The sequence below is a fragment of the Cucurbita pepo genome, chromosome 5 (genome assembly GCF_057944985.1).
Source record: "Cucurbita pepo subsp. pepo isolate OVF chromosome 5, ASM5794498v1, whole genome shotgun sequence".
NCBI classification, from domain to species: Eukaryota; Viridiplantae; Streptophyta; class Magnoliopsida; order Cucurbitales; family Cucurbitaceae; genus Cucurbita; species Cucurbita pepo.
The window spans coordinates 4,467,974-4,485,769 of NC_141802.1; the positions used below are offsets into that span (position 1 = coordinate 4,467,974).

General features: G+C 33.2%; 1 protein-coding gene across 3 annotated transcripts; it reads right to left on the reverse strand.

Annotated features, from left to right (window-relative positions):
• Window positions 1-1,687: 1,687 nt before the first annotated feature.
• Window positions 1,688-10,956, reverse strand: LOC111795952 (nuclear pore complex protein NUP98A). Of its 3 annotated transcripts, none has more exons than XM_023678601.2 (13): window positions 10,841-10,956; window positions 10,109-10,169; window positions 9,521-9,823; window positions 8,171-8,818; window positions 7,832-8,059; window positions 7,141-7,742; window positions 6,619-6,679; window positions 6,466-6,526; window positions 4,514-4,649; window positions 4,246-4,365; window positions 3,938-4,109; window positions 2,952-3,008; window positions 1,688-2,597 (listed from the first exon to the last, which is right to left on the reverse strand). In XM_023678601.2, exons 2-13 carry the CDS (start codon window positions 10,125-10,127, stop codon window positions 1,924-1,926), a joined length of 3,081 nt encoding a protein of 1,026 aa, XP_023534369.2. In that variant the 5' UTR covers window positions 10,128-10,169; window positions 10,841-10,956; the 3' UTR covers window positions 1,688-1,923. The 3 variants fall into 3 exon arrangements, with proteins under 3 accessions (XP_023534369.2, XP_023534368.2, XP_086980232.1); XM_023678600.2 differs by having other exon boundaries at window positions 6,619-6,706; XM_087124106.1 differs by having other exon boundaries at window positions 6,619-6,706; window positions 10,109-10,257; window positions 10,841-10,937.
• Window positions 10,957-17,796: the final 6,840 nt, after the last annotated feature.

Genomic DNA, 17,796 nt, shown 5'->3' on the forward strand with positions numbered 1-17,796 from the left:
AAATAGGGTTTTAATAGAGTTTTCGTGAACCATAAACGAAAAAACCCTGCTTATTCTTACTTTATCTCATGTTTTAGTGAGATAAGTAGTTTATTGGAGAAATTTCGTAAGCTGTGAACGGTGATGATTATGGCTAAGAGCATAACACATCATTTTTTTTTATGTACGATTGAAGTATGAAAGTGCTTATTGTCTATGGTACCCATTGATGTTCCAAACATATTCTACTTATGTAATAGATAATTTACTATGATAAGGTTACTAGAGAGTTGGCAACTAATTGTGCAAAATCTATTATGACTAGCCTACGTGTATATCTTAGTTGGTTCTGACCCTCACTCCCACATGTTTATGATTATTTTTAGTTGGTTCAGACACAGGGTCACTCCCACATGTTTATGATTATTTTTAGTTGGTTCAGACACAGGGCCACATGTTTATGATTATTTTTAGTTGGTTCAGACACAGGGTTACTCCCACATGTTTGTGATTATTTTTAGTTGGTTCAGACACAGGGTCACGCCCACGTATTTATGATTATTTATGTCTCTTCATATTATTGGGATACCATGATGGGGCTACTAGAGAGTCACCAACTATTTTTAGTAGTGAGAAGTTTATTATGATTGATTCACATATGTATCTTAATTAGTTTCAATATTGCATGGAGTTGCTTTCTTATGTCTATGAATATGTATTTGTCTTTCATGTTATTGGGTTATTATGATAGTGCTACTAGTTGGTTGCCAAGTAACCTCTAATAGTGTGAAGTCTATTATGATCGACTTACATATATTTTAGATAGTTCAAGTACGAGGTCACTCCTTTCGTATGATGTCATCAAGATACTATGATAGGGTTGAGAGTCACCAATTAACCTCAAATAGTGAAGAGTTATCATGACCAAAGTATTGTAGTTGGCTAGACAAGGAATTAGTTAATTGCATTACCGATCTAAACTAGTTAAGCCTAGAATTATGATTTTTATGTTTGAAGATAAGTATGAATGGACATCCAGAGCCTAGTGATAACAAAGTAGTAGGAGCCCATAACAATTTTAACTAATTGTGGCTTGGCAAGTGAGACTCCTTATTAATTATTTTTATACTCAACTATGCTAATATTTCTTTTAGATGGTATTTTGATTTGTGACGAGGGTGTTTCAAAACAATGAATTTACGGGGCAAAGATATATTAGAGTTTTAGCTCAATCAAATCTCTCAACTCAACAATAGTTTCTTTTATAATTGAAAAAATAAAAAATTAACTATTAACTTTTGAAAGAACAAATTAGGTACATTTTTTTTCCATCATTTATTCGTCATAATATGATTTGTCTGTATCGCTTAACTTTATACATTCTTCCGAAGGGTCTTCCGAAGGGTATAAAAATAAGATTTAAACTTCGAACATTTGTGAAAAATATAATATCTAAACTAATATAAATTTCTTCCGTCACTTAGAACTCTTACCCTCTTAGTTTTATTTTAGAAGGTAAGGTTAGCTCGATACTTTAACTTGTGTCATTGTCCCATAGACACAAAAACAAAAATATCTTTCAACCAAGCCAGCACTAACCAAATAACCAACGGTCTAAAAAGTAGACATTTTAGCATCAAAGTATTTAACTGAAATTTGAAGAAAAGAACATCTGTAGGCTTACATCATTATCAGTAACACAAATCAATTTAAACAATTCCTTTGAATTAGAAACCAAATTTGAACGCCAATACAGACTCCTAACTGTTATAATAACTAAAAAAAGAAAAGAACTTAGTACTCCATTACTTGAACATATTTTTCTTTACAGCGCCATTTCAAAGCACATTCAACACAAAATCCCTAAAGTACAAAGCAGGAAACAGCAGCCAACTTACATTGCATAAGCTCCCTCCTTCTGAACTGAGTAACCTGAGAATGAACTCATTCCCAATCTTCAACTTCTTCATTGTCTTCCATGTTGTACCGGCTGAAGTGTTCAACCCTGAACTTCCATTCCCCTTTCACTGGGTCGTGGGATACAAACTCAGCGCCTTGAGCCTCCGTCTTCTTCCTTAGCAACTCCTTATACTTCTCAACTTTAGGCCCTTCAGTATATTGATGCCCGGTTTTCTTGTCGAAGCATTTGATGTTGAGTATTGTTACTTCAGCAGGTTTATTCAGACCTTGCCCACGAGGGGGCTTTTTACTCTCGTCCAGGTAGACAATCACCTCACGGTTGTTAAACTGGACAATGGACTCCAAATCAAGCCTTCGCACGTCGGTCTCACCAAAGAATTTGATGCTTCCAAAACCATGGCGACCCACCACAAAATCTTTAACATGACGGCAAAACCCAGGTTCGGCCCTTTCTTTGGCAGCTAATTCTTGCATCTTTGGCTCTGTATAATAGTCTGAATGCCGAAGCTTTGGCATTAATGCTTCAATATCTGCCCCATGTTCATAAACAATGGCGGCCTCACCAGCTCTATGCCCTCCAAAAGTCCTGTACAAATCCTCCTTTGGGGCAGAGTGATCCTCATGAACCCCATTGGGTTTTTTATTTACTTTGTTAGGATGGATGTTGTCTTTGCTAGTACCATTCTCAACAACATTTCCTGCAAAAAAGAAATCGATAAAACTCATTTATCATGAAAAAGTGAAGCTCCTACTGCTATGATGCACACTATCATTTCCACAAACAAAGCATGATGATCTTAAAACCAAATTGTTCACAAAGCTATGTGCATGGCGGAACCTTTTTCTTTATGTAGAAACTCCAACAAAGACGTTAGAGACTCCAATTTTATAAATAGATTCCACCACAAAATAATTCATAAGAACAATAAGCTAGAGAAATTGAAATCAGACGTTAAAAGAAGAAATAAGAACTTGTTCGTTGAGGCGTGTGGAAAGGAAAAATGGAACAGAGAAACTGAAAATATACAAAATTTCAAAAGGGCAAAACTAACCATTGGTATCCTTCAAATTGTTGACAGCCATGGAGGAAGTGCCTTCAGCAATCTTACCTGGAAAAAATTAAGATTTGCTAGTCAACAACATATTAAACTTAAAATTTCATTACACCTCACAGGACCACAGGCCATTACATCTTAGCAAAAAAATAAAAAAAGAAAAAAGAAAAAAGAAAAAGAAACTATACTATCATGCTTGGTAACAGTTAACATTACATTGTCATAGAAGTAAAAAACGTTTAAGAGTACAAAAACTCCAGAGGCGGAAATTATAGGGGCGCTTTTGGACATTTTGTATGCAAATAATGTAGAGAGAAAAACTGCCAAATGCCATATAAAAATTAAGTGGATAACTTAATTTCCGTAAATTAAATGTTCAATTTTTTTACTTGGAATTTAATTAACTTACAGAAAAAAGATCGATTTTATAACTAAATAATAATCTGAATCACATTTTACAGATATCCTAGCCAAATACCACCTAGCTATCGACAAATCAACAATATGAAAAAAACACTATTTTACAATGCAGTTTATAAAATAGTCCACAAGAAGAAAATCATAATTCACCGAATAAAGTAAAAGCAAAAAGTTCTAAGACTATCTTAATTAATCTTCCAATAGATAGACTTGTTAGGTACGTATCTGACTTCGAATTTGTTGTTTCATATTTTATTGAATCAAATAAATTTAATGAATTTAAGTTTAGTTTAGTGAGTTTATTTCTAAAAACAGTATTTGGATTTGGATTTTTAGGACTCAAACAGTAAAAACTTTAAAAACAACATTTACATGGGTTTTAATATTTTGAAATTCTAAACATATTACTAACAATATTAAAAATAATGAAAACATAACAACTCTGTTTCTATTAAATCTATTGTTTTAAATTCATGGATCATGATCACCAACCAAACAAACCTTTTAAGTGTTCTCAACTATGAAACCTGAACGGTGGAAGGCACTAAACAAAAAAGTCATACCATTTTCACGCACTGAGGTATCCTTCGATGGCAATACTTTCTCTGAACTGGCCCTTGAAGGCCACTGATCTGTGGGACGAATAACCAATGCTCTAGGGTTCTCTCTCGGAATAAAAAGAGCATCCGCCTTTGGAGTGCTTGGTGTCTCTTCATCTTCACTGAAGAATGGAACCTATAAAGGACAGAGCTATAAGTAGTCTATAGACACGAACATTCAAGTGAGGCACCATTTCAGTAACCACCAGCCCTGGTAGAATGTGGGGAAGGGGAAAAGGAAAATGATTAACTATAGTAGAAGATACTCATACCATTGGGCGGCCATCATTCTTAGGATTATATTTTCTTGCAGGCAATCTCATTCGTCGGTGAGACAGGTGGCGGGGTGTCAAGAAGGATGATATTCTCACAGGAGCCGCTTTATCAACAACCTGAATGAGCAAAATCAATTAATAGAGTATAAAAAAACAGCACCAAACAACATTCTTCCTGCAGATTTTAGTGATATAGGCAACAAAATTAGACACCATTGATCTAAATCCACTCAAACTTCAGTAAATAAAAACAAGTCCAATTTACCGGCATGCTGGAAATTCCATATTGAATAGAAGGTGCTGCCCCTGGTCTACTAATTGACATCTGTGGCATTGCAGGGAGTGTCCCAAATGGATTTGTGGCCGGTGCTGGTTGTACGATGGGGTTTTGAGTGATAGGCCTACGAAGTACATGCATGCAAATTACCGATACATGGCAATGAATATGTAGACAATAAAGACTGAATGTTTTATGCATACACGAAAAAGAAAATGGTGGAAAAAAAAAAAGCGAAAATCCATCCAACAAAAATAGAAAAGAAACATAAACAATACTAATAAAAACCAACTACTGAAACTGAACTCATAAATTCAGATTTAATTAATTAAGAAGTACAGCACATTAGAATTTAGAGCTTTTCCAGTGAAATGAACTATTGGTGCCTGATGCAAATATTACTATAAAATTTAAGGGACATTTGGTAAAGAATTAACAAGAAAGTTGATAATTTCAGAAACAAACATATCATAGGATAAACATCAAACTTTGTTGGCCATGCTCTTTAAACAAATCTAGATACAAGCTAGTTAGGAAAGAAAAACAAATACTTGTCCCCCACATATCTTAAACAAGTTAGTTTGCTCATTCTCTATTGCTTCGTCACCTGTTTTGAAGAGAAATTCTTTTTAATGAGAAATCAAGATTGAGAAAGATGAAAGAATATAAAAGAAAACAAAGAAAAAGGCCCAAAATAAAAGGAGCCTGCATGCAGGAAACTAATTCCAAAGGTGGAAAGTTAAGAATCTTTAGCAGAGGTGCGTTTGAGGACCTAGACCATGTCTTGAGGAGATAGCACTTTACCCAGTCAATTTGGTGCAGGTTTTTCATGTTTTTGGTGTCTCAATAGCATGGAGTAGGGAGCGGCGGATGTTCGAGGAGATTTTGATGAATCTCCCTTTAGAGGAAAGGCAAAATTCCTTTGGTACGTTTGGTTTTTGCTATTATGTGGGGGATTTGGCTTGAGAGGAATCTTAGAGTTTTTGGTGAGGGTGTGAAGTTAAAGGGAGAGTAGAGGTAGTTGATTAGGTTTAACGTCTCAATAAGTGCTTCTAAAGTATGGTTTTTTTTTTTTTCTTTTTTTTGCATAAGAGGTCCTTTTTTGTTGCTTGTTAAGCTTTTTCTGTAGGGCAGTTTTTTTTTCCCCTTATGTATTTTTTCATTTCTCTCAAGGAAAGCTTGGTTTAGATCTTTGGCAATAGAAACCTGCAACCTCCTGAACCCAACTCCTATTCTTATCAAGCCAAATGTTTTATTGGACCACAAAGAAAACAGTGAGCCAAGAGAAATCCCTTATCTCAAGGACAGGAGTGTGAACAACACCTCCTGCAATGCATTGCTTATTTGGACTGATATTTTAATTTGATAACTCGATGATTATTTATCTTACATACATGAATGCTTAGGCTGCTGGTACTGTCCTGCTACAAGTCATTTTAACATTCTTTTTCTCATAGGGGTTTTGAACATACCTTTGATGACCATTTGTTATTTTACCTGTAGTTTAACAATATAGAGAAATATCTTTACTTTTTTTATCATCTCTAATGTTTATAATTTATTTTTCACTTTGTAATAGAAACCAAATGCCACTTTTACATTGAAGATTTTTGTTCAATCAAACACATTTTTTTAGAACATCCTACAACACTTCTGCAAAATTTTAATTAACACATTTATAATATTAAAAAGAATTAACCAGTCTGGATTTATTTTCTTTGAAAATTTGTGTCCAGACCAGAGACCCCCTAAGATTTTTAGTTTCTACCAAACATTATGTGAATCCTTCCTTAGCAAAATCAAGAGACGCCAACTTTATTAAATGCAAAAAAAAAAAAAAAAAAAAAAAAAAAAAAAAAAAAAAAAAGTCAAAACAAATGAAAATCAAAACGCAACAAATATGCAGATTAGAGCGAATAACAAGGGAATGCGTGACTTACGATTGTCCAAAGTTACTCTGCCCAAAAATGCTTGAAGTTCCAGCAAAACTACTTGAACCAACTAAGGGGTAAAAATAATCAAGTTAGTACATTAATATAAAAGGTTTGAATGCTCAACAAAATGATTGGTCAGTTCTAATGAAATGAGCTTACTTGGTTGAGTCTGACCCAGGTTGCTAAAAAAGGAAGTGGGTGCCTGTGCCTGTGCCTGTGCCTGTTGAAAAGGCATAGAGAAAGAGGCCTACAGTATCAATAAGTTTACAAATTGTTATTATATAAAAACTACAGATAACCAACACTACAATTTCAAGTTACTATTAATTACAACAGAAGCCCTTAATCAATAATCATTACTAAGTTCACTGATCTTGAAGTGGAAAAAAATCAAATCAGAGCCCAACTCATGAAGTGAACAAAAGAAAGTACACCAGAGAAGAAGAAATTGTGAACTCCTGCACCTACCGAAGTAATATCAAGTGAAATGCCAAATATAAAATTTCATTATCATACACTTACATATTACTCTATGAAACTTTCTATTCCCATTTCTTCACACAAGGAGGAATATGGTGACATATAATTACATAAAAGTGATGAGACCTATTAATCAATGCACAGTTGTCCAACCTGAAGAAAAGTGCAAGTAATATGGTAACGTCAAAAAAGGCTACATACAGATGATTGACCAAAACCCATTGGATTGCTTGAAGTTAGGAGTGATGGCGAGCTTGAGAAAAGGTTCCCTCCAACCCCAGACGAAGGTTGACTAAACAAGCTGGGTTGTGAAAAGGGAGCACCAAAGGCTGAACCAGTCTGCCCAATTGAAGGTGCTGTGGATTGGAAAAGGGAAGATGATTGGGTGTTACTAAAATTTAAGCTGGAAGGAAAAGTAAGATTTGTTCCAGGAGATGTAGTTGAACTAAAAGCAGGTTGTGAGGCAAGGGGTTGAGCGTTAGATGAACCGAATAAGGATGAGCTTCCAAATTGAGAGGTTGTTGAGGATAGAAAAGATGATGATGTTGATGCAGCGGTCGTTGATGCAAATGGGTTTGATGAAGAGGATGGAGCAAATGCTGAAGAATTAAATGAAAATGTCGTTGAAGGTCCAAAAGTACCAAAACCAGAAGGTTTAGGTGCAAATGGATTGGTAGATGCGGCTGTAGAAAAAGGATTTGAACTTGATTGACTAAATGTTGAAGAAGCTAGAAGGTTAGGCTGTGCAGTAGAAACACCAAAGCCAACACCACCAGTAGACTGACCAGCAGGAAGAGGTCCTCCTGCAGAGCAAACATATTCAGAACTATTAATATCAGGGGCCAAACATTGTACATTTTTCAAAAAAAAAAAAAAAAAAAAAAAATGGTACCTTTATCTCCCAATTGATAGTCCTCCCATCTCAACTCTTCGTGACTTTTATCTTTGTAAGCAGGCATGGCTGATATAGACTCCAACTTTCCAGCTGCTTGAGTACTGCCACTTCCAGAATCTGGCTCAGTTGTTGGTGCATATGGAGTTACTCTACTGCCCCCACGCTGTCCACCAAAACCTGCCTGCCCAAAACCACTAGTCCCAAACGTAGTAGTGGACTGTGCTCCTGTATTAAATTCAAAAGAACCCGTATTCAATACCAATGAAGCAAAAAATTCCATAGCTCCAAAAGAAATATTAATTGCAATAACTAGTAAGATATTTCAAACTGCCTCACCAAAGGGAGAACTCTGCGCTCCAAAAGGAGATGTATTAGTGCCAAAAGTGCTGCTACCAAATGCAGAAGTGGACTGGCCAAAAGCAGGAGTGGACCCAAAGCTAAAGGATGGACTGCTAGAAGCTCCAAAAGCAGGAGTACTTGAAGCCCCAAAAGCAGGAGTACTAGAAACTCCAAAAGTAGGAGTACTAGAAGCACCAAATCCACCTCCAGATCCAAAAACAGGGGTGCTTAATGAACCAAATGAACTCCCAGTACTACCAAATGCAGGAGTGCTTGTAGAACCAAAGGCAGGAGTGCTTGTAGCGCCAAAGGCTGGGGTGCTGGCAGCGCCAAATGCAGGGGTGCTTGTGGCACCAAATGCCGGGGTACTCGTGGTGCCAAATGCTGGGGCGCTGCTTGTGGCACCAAAGGCAGGAGTACTTGTCGTGCCAAAGGCAGGAGAGCTAGTGGCTCCAAATGCAGGCTGACTAGGGGCACCAAAAGGTGATGAACCAAAGACATTGCTTCCAAATGCTGGCTGAGATTGCTGGCTTGTGCTTCCAAATGCTGGCTGAGATTGCTGGTTTGTGCTTCCAAATGGATTTGTTTGGGCAGGAGTAGATCCAAAGCCTCCAAACAGGGGCTTCTGCCCAAAAATGGAGGAACCTGCCAGAAAAGAGGGCAACATAATTAAACCCATAGAATAAATGGAATATGTGATAAAATAATTTCAAATTTTCCTAGTTGCAATCTGTGTTCTGACTTGAATGCCATTTAACAAAAGTAATGGTAGGGAATATATAGTGGCTTCATCAAAAAGAATATACAAAGAAAAAGTATCAAACAATTCCTAATTAAAAGAGTCGATGTATTATCAAACAATATAACACTAGAAACCTTCACCAAAGGAAGATAATAAATGCATGCATATAAGCAGGGATAAAGAGCAATCATTACAATTAACACATTTCACAATCCCAAAAGGAAAATTTTGAAAAGTTAATTGACTTCCATGTTATTTTTCATTTTAATTCTAAAATTGCTATAACCATTCATTCAGCCTTTCGGAACGAATAAGTCTACACATGGAAGAAATTTGTTCACATAATGACATGAAGTCTCTCGTGTTCATTGAAGAAATGGTCAACTCAACATAAAATATATATTGCAGAACTGCGTTTGCAGAAAAATGATTGTTTAAGAACACAATGAAAATTTCTTATAGCTGAATAACCAAAATAAAATGCATGTACAATCTGCCAAATATTTGATCAAATCCATGTAAAAGCACTAGCATCGCTGAAGCTCTTATAGGGTCAGTGAAGAACTGATCATCAGCGGACAAAAGACAATTACTTATAGACATACCTCCAAATGATGAAGACGATGAACTACCAAAAGCAGGAGTTGATGTCGATCCAAAAGTGGGAGCTCCAAAAGCCGGCGATGAGGAACCACCAAATGTTGTGGTTGAAGAAGCAAATGGGGAAGAAGACTGGGCTGCCCCAAACACACCTGTTGCTGTACCACCAAACACTGAATTTCCTGCCTGTGAGCCAAATGGTGATGTACTGCCGAAGGGCTTAGGTGCAAAAGGATTACTACTTGCGTTGGCAGTTTGCCCAAAGACTGGTTGAGATCCAAAAGGGCTACTAGACGGTTGCCCAAAAGCTGAGTGTCAAAACAATCCCACTTAGTACAAGAACTTAGAATTTCGATCGGTGCAATAGCTAAAGAAAGTTAAAAAATACTTCTACCAAAACTTTCCACTTGATTCCTTCCCTTCTTTTTCAAATGAAAAACAAAAAACAATTATTCTACCCAACTTAAAGATGAAACATAGGTTGAGATAGATCGGCAGGTTAACAAATATGATGCAATTAGGATAACAAACCTATGCGAAAATGCGAAGACAAGCACCAATTCCTTAAAACGTAAAATAAAAGAGATACTTACGGTTGGGAGAACCGAACATCCTTCTTAATTAATCCCCAGACGTAACTGAGTAGGTTAGCCACTGATCTCGAAATGGAAAAGAAACAGAATCCAAATCAATCAATCATGGAGCAAACAACATAAAACAAAAGCCTCCACTACCACCAGCACTGAGTCACAAACCGCAAAAACAAACATAAATCATATTCTTACTCTTACCAACAGTGAAGCAAGAAAATTAATATTCAATACAGCACACCACACAATTAGTTCAACGACAATCAAACATCCTAGTAGGAAAAACAGAAGTGCATCCAGAGTCGAGAACACACCCCCAAGAGAGCATTCAACAATGGAATGACCAAACTCAAGGTAAGCATACAGTGAAAAAAAAAAAAAAAAAAAAAAAAAAAACATGACGGAGCATGCGGCATCCATTAAGTTGAGCAGAATTTCCGATTGCCAATTTGGAATCAACAACAGCATCGATTAACACACACACACACATATAAAAAAAAAAAAAAAAAATCGCGATTAAAAACCAAAATCCAGTCACACACGAAGAAGAAACCCGTAGCATCAAACCATTCAAGAAAGGACCAAAAAACGCAGCTGCCTCCAATAAGGAAACGAGAAATTGGAGCATAGAAAACAGCAAAAGAAGGGGAGGGGAGAAGAAAAATGCGGGAAGATAGGGATTGGGAAGAGGAAGAGGAGTGGGCATAGATCTGCATAAGGGAACGAGAAGCTTACCGAATCGATTTCGTGAGCATAGGCAGTGAGGTCGAAAGGGAGGAAACAAGAGAAGGCTCCCAGATGAAGAAGAAGAAGAAGAAGAAGAAGAAGAAGAAGAAGAAGGAATAAACGAGGGATGGAGAGATGAAACCACGTTATTTAAATGGGGAAAACTCCGTACTCACTAATCCGCATTTTAGCGTTCAAAACTAATCCTCTTACCACACCGTTTTGCTTCCCCTAATCTCGTTTTACTTCTAAATTACTTCATATTATTAGTCACGATTTTCTTTTTTTTTTTTCTTTTTTACATTTTTACTCCAATCAAATTAAAACTTTAATCCTGTGTTTTCTTTTAATTAAAATTACTATATTTCATTTTAAATCAAATCTGATTGAAATTTGTATCGTTTAGATATTTAATTGTTTATTAATATTTAAAAGCTTATAAATTTATTACACACAAAATCAATCAATAATTTATTAAATACTTAATTTTATTGTGGTAATTAAAATATAAAAATTATGAATTAACTTTTGATATTAGAAATTATTTTAATTAGCTATGAGTAACATCTAAACCACGCATTAATTGCTATTATTGTTAATTCAACTATTAATTTAGATTAATTTTATATATTAATTTTATGTATTTTAGTATGATAATACGAAGAATAATTTAATCAACAAATAAAAAAAAATCACTTCGAGTGAATTAATACTAATTAATAGTTTATATTAAAAAATGAAAAGTATATATTAAAAAAATTTAATAATTATTTTTCATAAGAAATAATAATGAATTTTTTTTTTTTCCGGATAATCTGATCCCCACTAAAATAAATGGACAATTTTGCGGGAATGGGGATGGGAAAGTTTCCTCATCCTCACCTCGCTCCCGTGGACATCTCTATTTTTTTTTTTTTTTTTTTTTTCTTGTTCATGTTAAAATTTGATTAGAAAGAATTTCAGATTTGAAGTAAGTTTCAAGCTTGGTTGACTTTACACTAGTCTTTATTTTTATCTATTAATTATTTTAAAATAGTTAAAAAATGGTGAGAGAAGGCGATAATAAAGATGTATTTAATGTCGTACGAAGTAAAATAAATTGATTATATTTAATTTTTAAAATATAACATATAATTAATTCTCCAAATGGTTGGTACTAATTATTTATCATTTAGAGTTTGTACAATATTATTAAATTTCTCAATTATTACTATTGATTAGTTATAAGTAAATAAAAAATTATTTTAATAATTCTATTTATTAAAAATAAATTAATTAATAATGCAGTAAAATTGTTAGAGGTAATACAAAACTGAAAATATATATTATTTATTTATATGAAATTATGATAGTATTTACCAATATTTTTTTAAAAATGAAATAAATGGTAATAACAATAAATAATATCACGTTTTATTTTTATTTTAATGAAAAATATATTTTTTAAATTATTTTTTAATATAACGAATTAAAACTAAAGTCAAGCTTTAAACACCAAAAATTAATAATTTAGCCTTAAATTTCCACGTCATTTCTCCTTCATCGTCATAACTTGGGCTGACCCAAGGCCCTTTAAATTAAGCTTTTTTAAAAAAAAACAGTTTTCAATACAAACAAGCATGTCTGAAACTTGGAGTCAACTCAAATATTATAAATGAAAATTCTCCTCATATTCACATTTTGTTGCCATGAAGCTCCACATTTGAGCCGCCATGGCCATGGGGAGCTGCAGAAAGAAGGCATCATCAATAAAGCCACCTATTGCCTACGTAGGAATTCGCTCGAGGCCCTCCGGTAGATGGGTCTGAGCCACGTTCGACACCACCAAGGAGGTGGCTCGGGCTTATGGCAATACAACACGAGCTCTCATTGTCTCCATTACTCACACCAACTTTGACTACTTGCTTCTGAGCTCTCCCAACTTCGTTGTTGGTAAGGATTGTTGGAATCCCAATAAAAGATTGTGGGTATATAAGTAAATGATATTGTTAGACGAACACGACTCTCCACAATGATATGATATTGTCCACTTTGAGCATAAGCTCTCATGACTTTGCTTTGGATTCCCCAAAAAGCCTCAGACTAATAGAGTTAGTATTCCTCACTTATAAACCCATGATCATTCCCTGAATTAGCCGGAGTGGGACTTCCATCATCCAACAGATACTATCTCCATGGGAACGAGACATTTTGGAAGAACTAAAAACAAAACCTTTGATAATATCATACTAGTGTGAATAGTAGTTATTCATATAAGTGGTACCAGAGCCATGTCCTTAATCATCTCAAGTATAATTATCACCAAGATTCATGGTTATTGGACTACCAATGAGTTATGGAGAAGAAGGGTATGAATAGATGACTCGGAATGATTGGTGTAAAAATGTGTTTTAGGGCTTTGAATTGGTCCTGTTGTTGTTTGGGGCTTTCAAGCCCAACTTGAAGTCTCTTCATAAAAAAATCTAACTATTTTTAAAGATTAGAATGAAGTTTTACTCTTAAAAACGCTCTTTAATTGAACTTAAGTATTAACGGGTTGTGACTAAGACCCTATCAATGTCTGTTGGTAGGTCAAGAACGCTCGACTTATCAATTTATCCAATAAATGGTTAGAGACTTATATAGTCCATGCCATATATATATATCCAACTACCTACAATTTAATAACGTTGATTGTAGGGACAATTATGATGTTCTTTAAAATCCCTCCTGAAGCTATAAGCTTTAGCCGCCACCCAATTCCTCAAACTCTCTCATTTTCTACATTAATTTCATCAACCTTAAATTTTTATTTCTATTTGGAACTTTATGTATATACCCCCATAGCTTTAAATCTTTGGATTGAGTTTAAATCTCATATCTTTTTGTCGATAGTATATATTTTAATCGGTTAATCTATGTTCAAATTGATTGATGTTATCAACAACTTAACGAATGGATAACATGATTTCGAACGTATATATTCATGTCAATATACAATATATCTCAACTAGAAATCAGACCATTTAAAAATTCAGCACTCCCATCAACATCCCTATTTAAAATCTACATAATAATGCAACGACTACAATACTTTTTTTAAAAGACAAAACAAAAGATTTTAAAATAAATATTTAAAAGTTCCACTTAGAAAAATTCTGAAACACAAACCTTTAAATTTTTATAATTGAGTCAGTGAAAAATGCAGTTTATTTATAAATTATTAAGATTCTCATTTAAACGTGTCGCATATTTGGAAAATTATAAGAATTAATTAAAGACATTAAAAATGATGAAATAGGTTTGGTAGTAGAGTTGAAATACCAACCACTTTTTAGGTGTATAATTTATAAATAAATATTCAAGTTGATTATTAAAGATTATTAATTACTTTTATTTTTTTGTCATTAAAGACCTTACAAACTATTTACAGATGATGGAGGAAATCACATTAACCTAAACATTACTGGATTTGAAATTCTTAGATTATTATTAAATTATATTCCTTTTAATAAGTAGATTAAAGTTAATTTCGTAGATTATAAATTTTAATCATTATTCTATTTCTTGAAAATATTTTTATCTTAAATTCTTAAATAGTCTCGAAAATAATACTTTTAAAAATAGTTTTAAATATGTTTTTATCTAAAATAATATTTTTAAACTTAAAAAAAAAAAAAAAGTTGAATATAAACTTTCAAACAATTTCAAAAGTGTTCGAGAATAATTTTGTTTTAAAATATATTTTAACTTTAAAAAATATTCTATGATTTATCATTCATGGACGTTGATAAGATCCTTCCATTTAGCAGCACCTTAGGAAGGCATAGCCTTAAAGTTAAGGGCGAGGTTCAAACGAAGAAAGGCATACAGTGGATACCTAGGCACGCAGAGACGAGGAAGGGCGTAGTAAGCGACGAAATGCTTAGGAGAGTTGAAAATAAGCGTAGATCCGGAGAATATTGAAAAGAATTTGGGAAAAAAAATAGTGAAATTGATAACTTGGGGAGAAAGAGAGAGATAAATAAATAAAAACCTATTTCTTTGTTAAATTAAATAATAATAATAATAGACAGTTCGCGAATAAATGATTAACAGAGACAATTAAGGCGGTCTAGTGGTCCAAACTTTTTTTTGTTTTTTTTTTTTTTGTTTTTGTTTTAATTAACATTTTAAATAATTAAAGATATGGTAGCATCCAATAAGAAATAAGTAAGGAAATGAAATAGTAATAAAATGAAAGCTTGAATAATTAGGAATTAAATATTACCAAACATAGTACATTCCATTTATTTTTTCTTCCTCTACCAACATTTGTCAATTTATTTAATAAAAAAAATTTATAAAAATAATTGTGGAAAAATAATTGAGAAAAAAAGAAAAAAAGATGGAAGAAGAAGACAAGATAGCCGCCAAGTGTAGGGGGGAGGGTGCAGAGAGTAGTAGAAGATGGTCCAAATGGTCCTTTTTCTTCTTCCAAAACTACCAATATAAACTCCATTTATAATCCCTTTCTATCTCACATATCCTTTACCTATTTGCTCCTTACTTCCCAACTAAATTTAGGACCCCTCCCTCTAAAAACTAACCATTAATATCCTAACATTCAAATTCACTATTAGCCGATGTTGTCCATTTTGACCCTTTTTTTTAGAATTTCAAAATTGATCCTTCGTTAGGGGCCCAACGTCCTCGTTGGCACACTCATTTGTAATAGTCCAAGCCCACCCACTAGTAGATATTATCCGTTTTGTCTCATTATTTATCGTCGTCAATTCCACAGTTTTAAAGTGCGTCTACTAGAAAGAAGTTTTCACACTCTTATAAGAAATATAAGATCTCACAATGCATTCCCTTTAAGGGATTAGCGTCATCGCTAACACATCACAATCCACTATTCCTTAAGAACCTAGCATCTTTGCTGGCACACAGTCATTTGTAACCATCCATACTCACCTACTAGTAAAACCCATCTAACAGGGAGAAATTTCTACACTCTTATAAGAAATGTGAGACCTCGAGAATGTAGGATAGAAAGAGCAGAAGAGAAAGTGGGATGGGGATGGGGATGGGGATGGGGATGGGGTTAGGCAAACTGGCAAAGGAGGGGAAAGGGGTTTCAAGGGGCGTGGGGTAGGGGGGGTACCATTAAATTAGGACACCGCACGCCATGCTCTTTCGCTCTAGCACATTGCATGATTCATCATTCTTATGTTACTTATGCCCCACATTTACCCCTCCTACCCCAATCTATGCCTAATCATCTTTCCTCTTCGGTCCTTCCAGTTTAGTTCCATTTTACTTTTTTTTTTTTTTTTTTTTTTTTAAATCATTTTAAATACTTTAATTTTATTTTCAAAATGGTCCCTTTACTTTTCAAATTTTCATCTGGTCCCCTCTATCATTTAGTCCATTCTTACAAATTGTCTACTTCCTTACTAATAAACTCCCCAGAAGTGCCACACTCAAATAATTGAGTCTATTAATATCAACATTTATTAATAAAATTAAAACCAACTAAATACACGTGTCATCACCGGATAATTCTAAAATTTAAATTTCAAATAAATTAGAAAAATAAAAAATTTCCTAATTTCAAAATGGAGTATTTAACAAAGTTCCCAAAAAGTCAGAAAATTTAATGAACAGACTTAATTACATAAATATTTTCCATTAATAAAGCAAGAAGTAATGAAAGTAACCAATAAAAGAGATTTAATTATTTTGAATAAAAGCATTAACGTCACTGTTAATTGCGGTGCTCCAAATATTATTGTCCATTTTATATTTATTCAAAAATCATAAATAAATATTTTATTAATATTTTTGTCGATATTTTTACATGTCATTTTAAAATCTTTGAAAATATGAAAATACCGACGAAAATATTGATTTGTCGATAGATATTTGATACGAAAAAAAATGGAAGAAAAAAAAGAAAGTTTGCATAGAAATCGAAATTAGAAAGCGTGGGGGATAGAGACTTTGAAGGGGACAAGACCGTCACATGTGGGGAATGTGCTTTTTTATTTATTTTAATTTCATATTAATTTACAAACTTATTAAATACTTAATTATAAGTTAATTATTATACTAATTTTTCCAATGTCATAAGCATTAATTTGTGGTCCTATCCACTTATCTTATCTTTTATATTTATTTTTGTCTTTTTTATAAAGTTTTATCTTATACATTTATGTGTGTCTTATTTTTTGGACGGTGTAATATTATTTTTTTAAAAATATTAATTTAGGCTTGGTTGAAAATTTTAATACTAATTAAGGTTGACTTACTTAGTAAGTCAACTTTATTAATATAATTTTTTTTATATATCAATAAATTTATTTGTGCATAATTTTATTATTTTGAGTGCAACTTTGGTATTTAAATTCTAAATTATTCGAGTGAAATATAGTTGAATTTGTAGCTTTTTGATTAGGCGAAAGTCTCTATCTTTAATATTTGAATTATAATATTAAATGATTTAAAAATTATGGTCGGCAAAACTCTGGACCAATATTTTGTAGGGTATATTCTAGAGATCTTTTCAAGATTTGAAAACCAAAAACCAAATTTAAATTATTAATATTAAATTTCTTCCTCACAAAGTGTTATTATTATTACTTTTGTGTGAAATATTAATATCAATTTTAAATTATTAAAAAAAAAAAAAAAAAAAACCAGTAAGTATTTAAAACATGGTTAATTCCGAAAGCAAAAAAGTCAAACATTTGGATTTGTCAAGACACCAATGGTCGGCAAGCAACATGATACATCCGTCCACATACAATCAAAACTCTTAATTTTTTTTTTTTTTTTTTTTTTTTTTTGAAATTTGACGCAAATGGGTATAGAGTTTAGGAGTTTGTATTTAATTTAAATTAACCTATAAATAAATAAATTAATTAAAAGGGTGATATTTAAAAAAAAAAAAAAAAAAAAAAAAGAATATAAATTGGGAGAAGGACAGGGTCACATGAGAGGCG

Excerpts from the sequence above, each read along its gene's own strand:
- LOC111795952 (XM_023678600.2), bottom strand. Across the intron at positions 4,366-4,513 it reads ATGGAATTTCCAGCATGCCG|GTTGTTGATAAAGCGGCTCC; the intron begins GTAAATTGGACT and ends TTGCTCATTCAG. Across the intron at positions 3,009-3,937 it reads TACCTCAGTGCGTGAAAATG|GTAAGATTGCTGAAGGCACT; the intron begins GTATGACTTTTT and ends AATTTTTTCCAG.